The 13,203-nt window shown below is 38.8% G+C and overlaps 1 protein-coding gene and 1 long non-coding RNA gene across 2 annotated transcripts; one reads left to right on the top strand and one right to left on the bottom strand.

Moving 5' to 3' along the window:
- Nucleotides 1-5,839: 5,839 nt before the first annotated feature.
- Nucleotides 5,840-9,550, bottom strand: LOC110456975. The gene is made up of 3 exons (XR_002463650.1): nt 9,479-9,550; nt 8,697-8,866; nt 5,840-6,419 (listed from the first exon to the last, which is right to left on the bottom strand). It is a non-coding gene; the product is annotated as an uncharacterized LOC110456975 (long non-coding RNA).
- Nucleotides 9,551-9,572: 22 nt separating this feature from the next.
- Nucleotides 9,573-12,500, top strand: LOC110456971 (zinc finger protein 239-like). Its single transcript, XM_021508044.1, has one exon. The coding sequence runs from the start codon at nt 9,589-9,591 to the stop codon at nt 10,648-10,650; it is 1,062 nt and encodes a 353-aa protein (XP_021363719.1). The 5' UTR covers nt 9,573-9,588; the 3' UTR covers nt 10,651-12,500.
- Nucleotides 12,501-13,203: the final 703 nt, after the last annotated feature.

Below are 13,203 nucleotides of genomic sequence, written 5' to 3'. Positions count from 1 at the left end.
GTATAAAAATATCACCAATGTTGAAGGAAGCAGCCAACAAATACTGGTACAATAAATGGGCAAGGGTAAACTTAACATACAAAGGGACCCGCTATATAATCCCACCCTCTCTGGAAGACCCTGGCGACCAACCCCAGACAAGTAGAAGAGGCGGTTGTGAAGGCGAGATTGCTCACGGGTACACATATACCCACTCTGCCACACAGAACCAGAAGATAAACTGCACTTCATCATAGTATGTCCAGCACTAGAGCATACCAGACAGAAACACATTCCTAGAATCATAGACACTGTCGACGTCTCAGATAGTATAGGTGATAGGGCTTGTGATACCATCAAACAGTCCAAGACGCTTCACAAGAGGAAGTAGCAACCCTATTCCAGAATAAGCCCGGAGTGCTAGAGCACATCGAAAGACTGAGTAGAGTGCTAGTATTCAATCTCCATAGGGCCAGAGCAGTAAACATGGACTAAGCTAGCTACAGTGTCATATAGACACCTGAGGTCTCCTATATATACACTGCATGTTTCCAGTGATAGCCTGTGTGTCTGCATTGTTGGTGGTATAGACTGTCCAGTCCTATTCATATAGACACTGCTTACCGCCTCCTCAGAACGTGTGTCCGCCTCATCATACCATAGAGGTTTACATAAACTGTTGACGATGCTTGAATGAGTGATTAATTGATAGGTTTTACGGTCCGCTTCACTACCGATCGAGTAGTTCCGTTATCCAGCAGACGAAGAATAGAAAGGAAAATGAGTAGAAGGGATAAAGTATGGAGTGAAGGGATAGAAGAGGGAGGCAGGTTAGAGAAGAAGCCGTCTGTGATATACTGTATAAGTCTAGTTTTTGTAAGACGGCTCCTAGGCCTAATCATTGCCTTAACCCAGAGACTATATTACAGAGATTGGCAACTTGCTCTTGACCTTACCATTGGTCACTGGTAACCGGATGTCATATCGCGAGTTACGCTGCACCTGCGCCATATTGGATATACGGTTCGCTGCATTCAATAATCCTGTCCTGTTCAAAATATTTATGCCATGAGAAAACATCGAAAATCAACGTAATATTAAACCCGTCGCTAGTTGAGATTTCCATGCGGTTTGGGAGTGCTACATTGAATGTAAACTTGAATGATTAAGTTTAGAAAACACCAAACATCGAAAGATTGCACATCGTGGCTGTGTTTACATATCGGTAATGAGTCTGGCTTCAGGTTCTGGGTTCTTTAGACAATTTCAAAAAGGTTTGCAGAAATGAATTATTTGATAATATTTCTAACCAGGACATTAAAATGAGGTTGTTACAATACTTACAAAGTTTCATAATTTAGCTATGAAAATACAGGCTTTTCAGAATAAACAAGTTTAAATGGCGGCTTTGATGTGTGAGGGTTATTTCTATCGTGACAAATAAGAACACGAACTCCGTTTTTGTTCTTTAGACAATTTCGAAACAGTTTTCAGAAATTAATTATTTGATGATATTTCTAACCAGGAAATTAAAATGAGGTTGTTACATTACTTGCAAATTTTCATAATTTAGCTGTGAAAATGCAGGTTTTTAAGAATAAACAAGTTAAAATGGCGACTTTGACGTGTGAAGATTTGTTTCTTTCTTAACACATTAAAACACGTACTCCTTTCTAATTCATTATTTAATTTCAAAAACATCTAAAAGTATTATACGTCTCTGCTTAACCAAACACTTACCAAGCCTGGACCGGAAGTGAGGTACTGAGCCGCCGTCAGTACACCAGCCCCTGCCTATTCCATGAATTGTGTTTGGTATATATATATTTGAAGTCCTTCTAAATGTCTAATAAAGATATCCTAGTTCTATCGGCCGAAAAAAATCTAACCCTGTCCTCTGTGTCGGCGCTACTCGCCTACTCTTTTTCGAAAAGCTATTTCCGTGCGTGATTGGAAAGTTCTCACACGGGACACCTTTTAAAATCCCATCCGACGGACAGTGCGTTATTAGTGGTTAAAGTCATGCAGGTGCTGGTTTTTGTTGTTGTCCGTTCACTGTAATACTCTCCTTATCATTCGTCACTGAAATTATGGCTGACTGTACTTTACCAATGTCCTCTTGGAGGTTGGTGTTTACTTTTATGTGTATGTGCTCATGTATACATCTACATTATGTATATATTATGTTTTATTAGGTATAACATCGCTGTGATATTTGTTTTATAAAATTGGTTTGAGTATTTTGATTTATTGTATATTATTAATATTACCCCTATTAACTGTGTCAGATAAACAGATATTGATTATTAGTTCATTATTCATTTATCCCGTTATTCCTACCTAACTAATAGGTCCATATAGCACCGTTGGCCTCCCACCTTTACCCGNCCCCCCCCCCCCCCCCCCCCCCCGACGGTACATATATACATACATTCATGTGTATGTATTCATGGTATGTATGCATATTTATGTCTATATTAGATTCGACAAGACATAAGATTGCTATGGAGTAGAAGACACGTCCTTTTTCAAAAACGGAACTTCTCTCGTGTGGCCAGAACACATACGTTTCAGCTTTCTTATATCAGTCGGGAGTCCAATATATTTCTATTCTATTGAGTATCCGTAATCTTAACTTAACTTTTGACCCTGCACCATCCCTTTTTAGGTGACTTTCCCACCTACAGGGTGTCTGATATGTATGTTGCTAAGAGATTATAGCGTAAGTCACTTCTGAGTTACTGCCCTTGTTTCTCGGACGGCAAAGGAGTGTTATTTTGCTTATTGATTTTTAAATTATGTAATTCAGCATTTTTAGGGTTATAAAAATCTGGTACCAAAGACATAAATGGAAAAGTCATAGTGAAAGGCGTTTCATTACTCGGTGATTTTCATAAAGAAAATTATTAAAAACTAAAAGTCTGTATTTTGAGAGACTATTCATGTTTACAGAAAACGCCGACAGAACACCGACTTCCGTCAGTGAGATAAAACCCGCAAGGGTGGAATCATAGGCGAAAAACCCGTCAACCAACCAACCAACCAAGTTTATAGAAAAAAAGGAAATATTTCATAAGAGTTATATACCTTTGACCAATGGTTTCAGGTCCACGACCCTAGACTCTGTTCAAATAGTCGATTTTGCTCAAATATTGTATCAAACTTTTATGTACATGTATTAATCTTTCTGATTCATTCATTGCTAGGAGTCCGTTAATTGTTGTAATTTTGATCTTATTTTCATTTAGCTCTTTTCTTAATTCTTTCCTTTCTTCTGGAGTCCCACCCTGTATTCCTCCCCTTGCCTCCCGGCTGCCTTTAGGCTCCATAAAAGGGGGTTTGAGGAAGGGAGATCACTCCGTGGCTCTGTCATCGAGATATGGGTTCGGCCTCTTGGGTAGCAGTGTACAGTAGAGGGTTGTGGCCATGGGTGATATTTTTGTTAGCAAACTTGAAGATGTTACAATAAAAAGACTGAGACTAGGTAAAACCAAACTCAATGACAACATAAGTATTATGAATAAAAAAAATATCACCAACCTGTCCAAATTGTAACGCAAACGAAGCAATAGATCATGATTTTTGGCACTGTCACAAACACAAAGTTTGCTATCGCCATATAATTTAGTATTTTAATTGGTTCTTTTATTATGGTACGTAGTACACTGTTTTCCCCTACCTCGTTCCAGGTTTCCATCCATTTCTTATATATGGCTTTGTTTATTAGAGAGTAAGCCTCTTCTTTAGATAAATTGACTTCACATTGATTTGTTTCTTGTTTAAGTGCCTTTTTGGCTAGTTTATCGGCTTTATCATTTCCGGGAATGTCTACATGGGCTGGAACATATTCAAATTTAACGGGAATTCCTTGATTTTTAAGTGTTTGTACTGAATTTAAAATAGAGTTAAGTACGGTCGTTCTTGTACTGTTTTTGGTTTCTATCGATTGCAGTGAGGATAGACTGTCTGTGAGAATTACGGCCCCTTGTTCAGGTTTTTCCTGATCAATAATTCTAAGTGCTACACCTAAGGCTATTAATTCGCTTGTATATACAGAACAGTTATCTGTTAGTCTTACGGATATCGCTATATCATTTTCTGATGGTGACGATGCAAACTAATGCCGTATATATACTGTGCACGGTAGTATAGAAAGACTAACACCCTTCTAGCCACCAATATGTATATCATTCAGTGACGTCCCAGTGGCGGACCCAGAGACCTATCTGGGGGGTGGGGTGGGGGTGGGTCCAAATTTCCAAGGGGTGTTTCCATGTGGGGAAAATTGAGGAAAATGGGGAAAATACATGATTTTTAATGAAAATTTTCAGGCGGGGGGGGGGCCTGAAGCCCCCCAAAAAATCCTCTGGATCAGCCACTGCGTCCGGAACAACCAACCAGCCACTACAGTCCGCGCAATACCTTATTATACACTACCCGATACAGCGGGGTGCTCCGATTCACTAAACGGAGCAATCTACAAAAACCAACCAACCAACCAACCAACCAACCATGGCCAACGAACGCTACTGTACACTGCTACCCTAGATATACAGCATTTACATAATTAAAACAACAATGACAATTGAATTACCCAACATATCACAGAAAATCATATAGGAAGCAGCTGGTGTCACTGGTTATGAATTCAATAAAATAATCAAATAATATCTAAAAGGAGCGTTATAATAATTCTCATAATGCAAAACAAACCAGTAACATATATACACACAGAAAAGGGTGTTCAGATATATACATACCAGTGTGGTAAATGGGCGTTATGGTTAAAAATTGACCGAATATGTGCCAACATAGCATTCATTGAGAACAATTTGAGTCTGCGTATTTAAAATGTTACCGTACATCCGAGTGAACAGAGAATCTACATAAGAAATCAGGATCTTAACAGACTCAAATCGATGTTAACAGTTACATATATTCAATTTTTAGATTATTATTTAGATAATCTTAACTAAACAAATTTTACTTAATCACGTCCCATTATCTTAGTCCAATATAATCTCATGGTGCAATGTTTTTTTAATGAATAGCTGATTATAGTAAAATGTGGTTTTCTGTTTTTGTGTATGTAGTTATCACTGTCTATTCTGTACATGTGTATGTGGTTTTCTGTTTTTGCTTTTTATTGACTTGTTTCTCTTCCTGCATGTTTGTATACTTTTATTTAAATTTTAATGTTCTTTTGTTTCTTAATGCATGTTTTGTTACATTTATGCCCACTGTAATATATTTCGTTAAAATAGCTCTTCAGCGCCAAGCAATGTTTCATGTTACATATATATATTGTATACGATAAAAAAGTTTCTCGTATCTTGTAAAGTAGTGTTCATTAGAAGTCTATGGGATACTTTAAAGAGTACTTCTCTCTGGCCGAATCGCTAGGAAACGATAAGTATTTTACTGGGGTAATTTTAATCCATGTTAATAATAAAAATCCATTTTAACCTGGTAGTCAAAATCAATTGTGGTAGATTCCCCAACCTTAAATGTTTTTAAATCTAGACTCAACAAACATTGGGTCAATCATCCAATCAAGTTTTTACCATCCTGCAACTAATATGTAATATAAGTTGTATACGCGTCCTCTGCGCAACCTGTAAATATGTGAACAACTATGAAGAAGCGTCAACAGAAGCAATGTAGTATGCTTACGAAGACGTCGACCACCATGAACCATGAACCAAAATCCTGTCTCAAAATCCTGTCTTTAGTACGTTCCCGGATGGAAAAAGCGCTAAAATAACGTCGATTCCAGATGCTGCTACTGACAAAGACTGAACAAGCTTCACTCACTGTTTGGATACTGTTTAATCAGGTCGATTGAAGGTACAATGCTTGTAAAGATATTTATTTCGTAATTTATATATTTTAGAACAGGAAATTGACCTCGCTAATTATCCCGATAACACCCTTCTACAGCTGTTCTACTTCAATATCAGAAGCTTAAAAGGGTGTATCTTTTGATGGAAATGGTCCTCCGTAAAATATGGTATGCACACCGTTGACAGGGTAATTATATTCGACAAGGAACATGATGATTTGCAACATTGCTTTTTATGAGAATATCAATATGTTGTCAAATTCATAGCTGTCAACCCTCCCTCATTAGACTGTTAGGAGGGAGACTCTCTCATTTTGACCAAAATTGACCAATCTCTCTCGAAACTGCCTCATTCAAGTCCAAGCTCACACAAACTCAAAATCTACATCCTGTGGTCAAATGATCTAGTAACTGCAGGGTGTGTGTAATTATAACAACAGGTGTGTCTTAATCAAATGAATGAGTTTTAGAGTGATTTCTATAAATAAAAAGGGAAAGATAAATTGAGCAGAGCAGTTTCAGTCACGTTTCACGCACTTTCTCCCTTAAAAGTAGAATGAGGGAGATCTCCCTCGTTGGAGGTTTCAGAGGTTGACACCTGAAAATGTAAAAGATGGCATTAAATGATTAAGGTTGTCTTACAAGCATCAGCTGTAGGGAATTTCCCTTTAGCTCAGCAGTAGAGCATCAGGCTGGAGAGTCAAGGGTCATGAGGTCGAGCCCCACCGACAAATCCTTATCACTATTCCTCATCCTACTACACCTATGTGTCATGATCAATTGCTTAACCCTTTCACCACTATAGACCATAATGGACTCATCCAGATCAATGAATGGTAGAGTCTACTAAAGTTTGATAGGGGTGAAAGGGTTAAGTATCCAGGTTAGTGATATATAGGACTGATATCGATGGGCCATATGTATTTGGATTACAAATGATTCCTGTGGCCCTCCATGTGGTGCCAGCAAGAACTTGGGTTGTTGTGGTGTTTGATGCTAACAGATCTAAGGAGAGGGGATACATGGGACAGGTTTTCATTGTATATAAGATTAAGACCACCTCCTAGCTTTATTTGTTCTTCAAATATGCTGCATAACATGTCTGGTGAATTGTCGCAGATGTCGTACGTATACTGTCCTTAGTGTTATAGTCCTCTTTGGCCATCGATCCTTGCGGATCGACAACTCTTGGGTACTATACTATATGATGGTAGACATCGTATTATGCTACATCATAATAACACATTGATACTATATACACACAATGTCGGGGAGCGGGTGATCTAACGTCCGTGCATAGAGTTCAGCGAAGTTCTGTGTTACCCAGCAGATGGATTCCACATAAAGAATATTGATACACCAGTCCATCAATATCACACAGTTAAATAAAACATCTCCCTGACCGTAGTCACACAGTTAGATAAACATCTCCCAGACCCACAGTTAGATAAAACATCTCCCTGACCGTAGTCACACAGTTAGATAAAACATCTCCCTGACCGTATAGTCACACAGTTAGATAAAACATCTCCCTGACCGCAGTCACACAGTTAGATAAAACATCTCTCAGACCGTAGTCACACAGTTAGATAAAACATCTCTCAGACCGTAGTCACACAGTTAGATAAAACATCTCCCTGACCGTAGTCAAACAGTTAGATAAAACATCTCCCAGACCGTAGTCACACAGTTAGATAAAACATCTCCCAGACCGCAGTCACACAGTTAGATAAAACATCTCTCAGACCGTGGTCACACAGTTAGATAAAACATCTCCCTGACCGTATAGTCACACAGATAGATAAAACATCTCCCTGACCGTAGTCACACAGTTAGATAAAACATCTCCCAGACCCCAGTCACACAGTTAGATAAAACATCTCCCTGAACGCAGTCACACAGTTAGATAAAACATCTCTCAGACCGTGGTCACACAGTTAGATAAAACATCTCCCTGAACGCAGTCACACAGTTAGATAAAACATCTCCCTGAACGCAGTCACACAGTTAGATAAAACATCTCCCTGACCGTATAGTCACACAGATAGATAAAACATCTCCCTGACCGTAGTCACACAGTTAGATAAAACATCTCTCAGACCGCAGTCACACAGTTAGATAAAACATCTCCCTGACTTTAGTCACACAGTTAGATTAAACATCTCCCTGACCGTAGTCAGTTTTATTATTCAAATTATTATATTTACATTTGAACTGTGATTTTGAATCTATAAATATGTGTTATACAGAAATACCAGTATACACTGATACAATGTATAAATACCCAACTTCTCAATATGAAGATGTTTTTTATGGAACTGAGTCTGCCGTGCCCTCCGTCTCTGAGACTTGTACAATTCAACAATATATATATGAAACAATATACACATATAAAAACTAGCTACTCCGAAATCATTTGTAGTACTACATTAGCGATAATTTACTTTTACGACCACCCCGGATATTTAATTTACCAAAAGACCAAAAAATATTTACTTCACTTTTAACCCTTTCCCCCTATGTAACTTTAGTAGACTCTACCATGCATTGATATGGATGAGTCCATTATGGTCTACAGTGTTGAAAGGGTTAAACAAAAATATTGTTGAATTCACAAAGTCTGCACTTGTATACTGATGTAAACAAAGAAATTGGACAGTTGATTACTTGTCGCTGTTCACAAGTGAACAACAATGGTATTCGTCGTGGCTGGCGGACCAGGACCTTGTCATCAGCGCAGCAGCGAATATCTGAGACTAATCAACACCTTAAAATGTTCAACTTACACTGAGGAAAGTTTCGAATGAATATTTAATTTAGAGACTGGAATATATTACATTAGTGGTTAAGAAATTAAATATACACAGTACTGTACCTTATTTCATATGATCCTTCCAGAGGTTTTTATTCATTCCATAATATTGATCAACCAATGGTATCAATGCCGAGGGTAGTGCACACCGGTGCGAATGATTGTTAAATCACGAAGTTGTGCGGACGACTTGTGGACGGTGTGCGCGCTATTTTCGGTGTGTTGTGCAGCTACTGAAATTGTTTTTAAACAATTCAATTAATATTAACTATGGAATAACTTTTCAACAAATAAGCCCTCATTATTGACGAAGTCATCATTGCTATATACAATTGTGATAACGAAGGTACAAGTTGAATAAATCAAAACTACATATCTGAATTCTGATGTTTAATTAATGTCTTTAAATATGACTTTGTTTTGAATTAACAGAGGGTTGAAATGTTGGGTGGCCAGACCATTTTGGCTTTGTTGAACTTTAAGGAGTTCTGATTGAATAATGCATAATAACATGAGGTCATTAGTTACATTTGATTGACCCCCTTTTTTTTCCTTTTTTTTTCGCAGATGTATGTTCCAAAGGTTTACAAGCGATCACAGGAATTTGACCATGAAAATCTTTGAAAATGAGCAAAGAAAATAATTTTCAAAAACAGGAACTTCTTATGGAGACAAAATCAGCCGAATGGAAATGGAATATTGTTATATAAATAAGGTGATCTTAAAAGCAACAGATGTTGAAATGAATTGACATATTGTGTGTTTGTTTATTTGTTTCAATAACCAAGATGTTTAAGTCAGCGATAGAGAGGTTTGTGATTCCTCTTAGCTAGAGGTATACTTACCAGGACACATATACCCCGGTACGGGTGAGAAGCCAGACAGAACATCAGAGAGTTTAATGAAGCTTTTAAACTGAACACCAGGACACATATATACAAGGAAGGATTCCAATATGTCTGATGTTTCTAGTAGGGACTTGAATTTAGCACATTGCTTACAAAACCATCTGGAGACACGTACAGGAGATAATTCACACAAGTGTGACGTCTGTGGTAAAGAGTTTAGTTACTTATCCAAGCTACAACGGCATTACAGGACGCATACAGGAGAGAAACACCACAAGTGTGACGTCTGTGGTAAAGACTTCAAGGAGGCCTCTCATCTACACTCACACCTGCGCACACATACAGGAGAGAAGCCATACAAGTGTGATATCTGTGGTAAGGAGTTTAAGGAGAACTCTCACCTCAAAAAGCACCTCAGGACACATTCAGCACAAAAACCGTTCAAGTGTGACGTGTGTGGGAAGGAGTTCAAGGAGGCATGCCAAGTACGGGAACACATTATGACTCATACAGGGGAGAAGTGTCACACATGTCATGTCTGTGGGAAAAAATTCATCAAAGCCTATGGTCTACAGGTACATGTCCGAACACATACAGGCGAAAAACCATTCAAGTGCGACGTTTGTGGTAAGGGGTTTAGTCAAGCAGCCAACCTACAAACACATATCCGGACACACACAGGAGAGAAGCCATACAAGTGTGATGTCTGTGGTAAAGCTTTTAGTGACTCGTCAAGCTTACAGGTACACATACGGATACATACAGGGGAGAGGCCATACAAGTGTGATGCTTGTACTAAGATGTTTAGTGCTGCATCAAGTCTTCAGAGACACGTCAGGACACATACTGGAGAGAAGCCATACAAGTGTGACGTCTGTGGTAAGGGGTTTTGTGCCGCGTCAAATCTACGAACACATATCAGAATACATACAAGAGAGAAGCCCTACAAGTGTTACATTTGTAGTAAGGCATTTAGTAAAGCAGCTTACCTGCAAACACACATCAGAAGACATGCAGGGGAGAACCCATATCAGTGTGACGTATGCGGTAAAGGATTTAGCCAGGCAGCTAACCTACGAACACATATCAGGATACATACCAGAGAGCAGGCGTTTACTTTCCAATGTCAGGACTCCAAAATCTGTGTGGGGCAGCAAAGTCAGGAATGAAAGTACTACAGTGTTCCATAAGTAGGTCACAGTGACCCCAGTGTACAATTCCACTTGCCAGATGGTTAGGCGCCCGGGGCTTGAAGACAGAATGTTTGAGATAATGAAAATTTTCAATATTAACTATGAAATTATAGCTTTAGGTCAACCTGGTAGACGATCTCAAAATCAACCTGCGGACTAGTATCTAAAAATGAAATTGTACGCTCATGCTCGTATTCGATATGAAAATTTTCACTAGCACCGACACTGAAAGTCTTCTAGCATTGGGTGTCTAGGCTAGGTCTGTAGCACAATCATGGGTCCGTATTGGGTGTCTAGGCTAGGTCTGTAGCACAATCATGGGCCCATATTGGTTGTCTAGGCTAGGTCTGTAGCACAATCATGGGCCCTTATTGGGTGTCTAGGCTAGGTCTGTAGCACAATCATGGGCCTGTATTGGGTGTCTAGGCTAGGTTTGTAGCACAATCATGGGCCCGTATTTATGAAACTGTTAACATAAAAATAAAATATGATTTTGTCAATGATTTGAAAAACTTTCAAAAGACTTAAAGCAGAAAACTGTATCATTGATTTCATTCGACTTTTTGATCGTTTGACATGATTGAAGCGAGTTACAAGAAAGTTGGTTTTGAACACAAAATCCATGCATGGGCATAAAAACTGTTTCATGTTTACGGGCCCAGGACACATATTCATGAAACCATACTAGGGACTGAATTCCGTTTTCTATGTTTAAACGTGACTTTTTGACCATGTCATATGATTTTAATCCAGCGGCAAGAAAGTAGGTTTGAGCACGAGAATGGCTTCATGAATATGGACCCAGGACTTGAAACTTGTTGTTATTGTACATGTACTGTACTGTTTTCCACTGCCCAACAACAATTTGTGTAAGTTTGGGCCAATGAAATTTTTTGTGTGACAATACTGTGGGAAGGGTAAGTGGAGATCACAGAATCTTGTTACCGTATACCGGGAAAAATGTTTGCTGCAGTTTTATTTCCGCCTTCTTTAGCCTGCCGTAATGAGGATGAATTTGTCAATACACTGAACATTAGTCAACAAAATTGTATGCAAGATTTAATTTGAAGGGCGAAATTAACATATATATGGATTATTCTGAAGAGGGGTGAACATTTCCTGGTGTAGTATATATGCCTGTATGCCTGCCATAAAGGAGTAACTTATGATATAGCCTCTATTCGTTTGTCCTTCAAATATTTTGATATTGCACAACAACTTTCCTGAATACATTAATGTGCAATCCTGCTAGCATGACACCGGGGCTAGTAACAAATTCCAATGTTAACTATGAAAATATAAGAAAAATAAAGGTCAACAAAGTACAACTTTTAAAAATTGACCTGAAAGCAAGTATTATAAAATGAAATGGTACTACCCTGGAGAGTTATCAGGTCTGTTTGAAGCTTGGTCAGCAACTGTGATCAAGTTCAGCTTTTATGGAAGTCTGTGTGAACTAATTAGCAATTCTCATCATTCAGATTGGTTGATTGATAGAAATCATTCTTCCCCTAGCTACATTTAGGGTGTGACAGAGAAATCTCCATCCCGAGGGATGATGTTCTTGATTTTCTTCCACCCTTCACAGGTGTCTCCCGTTTTAGCCCGGAAAGATCAGCCTGTCACCCCCTAAGGGGAGATAGCCTTGTGCTGATTAGCAAATGTTCATTTGTGACGTCATTGAAATGTGTCACTGGTAATTGTGACGTCATCAAAAGTGAATGACGGTATTCGTACCCCACATGCGTTTTTGTTTACAAACAGACTACTGTCAGTGGATTGTGACTGAAATAATATGATGGGAAAACAAATTATCTTCCCCTAACTTGAGGGTGAGGCAGAGAAATGTCCAACCCTCAGGGTGATTTTTTGGTTGTCTAACCCTCGGTTAAAAAAAACAAAAATCACCCCGAGGGTTGGAGATTTCTGTCAAACCCTCAAGGTAGGGGAAGATTTTTTTAGTCTTACCCGAGACTTTGATTGTTTTTCTCCCATCCTTTTTCACTCACAAACCCGCCAACAAGCGGTGATTGCATGAAATATAAGCATTGACTGCATGTTTTTCCAGCAAATCTAGAGTTGTCTTCCATGGTCTGCTACTGTTGAAGTGACGTCAATGCATTGTTGACGTGACGTCATATTGCTATGACTTCATTCAGTCGCGCTATTTTGAACCCCCTAAAAGTGGGATATATCTGTAATGGGTGGGGCAAACATTTCACAGCAGAATTTCCCTGACAGTTGTAACTTGTACATTTTATTTCCTTAGGGTTTTATGACACTGCAACACGGACTGTATGCCTGAAGATTTTCGCCCAGTCAAGTTTGTTATAATTATTGGTAAAATCTACTCTCACTCAGTGCTAACTTCACTCTTTATCACTGGTAGAATCTGCTCTCACTCAGTGCTAACTTCACTCTTTATCACTGGTAGAATCTACTCTCACTCAGAGCTAACTTCACTCTTTATCACTGGTAGAATCTACTCTCACTCAGTGCTAACTTCACTCTTTATCACTGGTAGAATCT

The sequence above is a fragment of the Mizuhopecten yessoensis genome, unplaced genomic scaffold, assembly GCF_002113885.1.
Source record: "Mizuhopecten yessoensis strain PY_sf001 unplaced genomic scaffold, ASM211388v2 scaffold8989, whole genome shotgun sequence".
Classification (NCBI taxonomy): Eukaryota; Metazoa; Mollusca; class Bivalvia; order Pectinida; family Pectinidae; genus Mizuhopecten; species Mizuhopecten yessoensis.
Note: the sequence above shows the minus strand (reverse complement) of the source record. Positions and strands in the feature narration are given on the sequence as shown.

Excerpts from the sequence above, each read along its gene's own strand:
- LOC110456971 (XM_021508044.1), top strand. The coding sequence starts at position 9,589 with ATGTCTGATGTTTCTAGTAGGGACTTGAATTTAGCACATTGCTTACAA.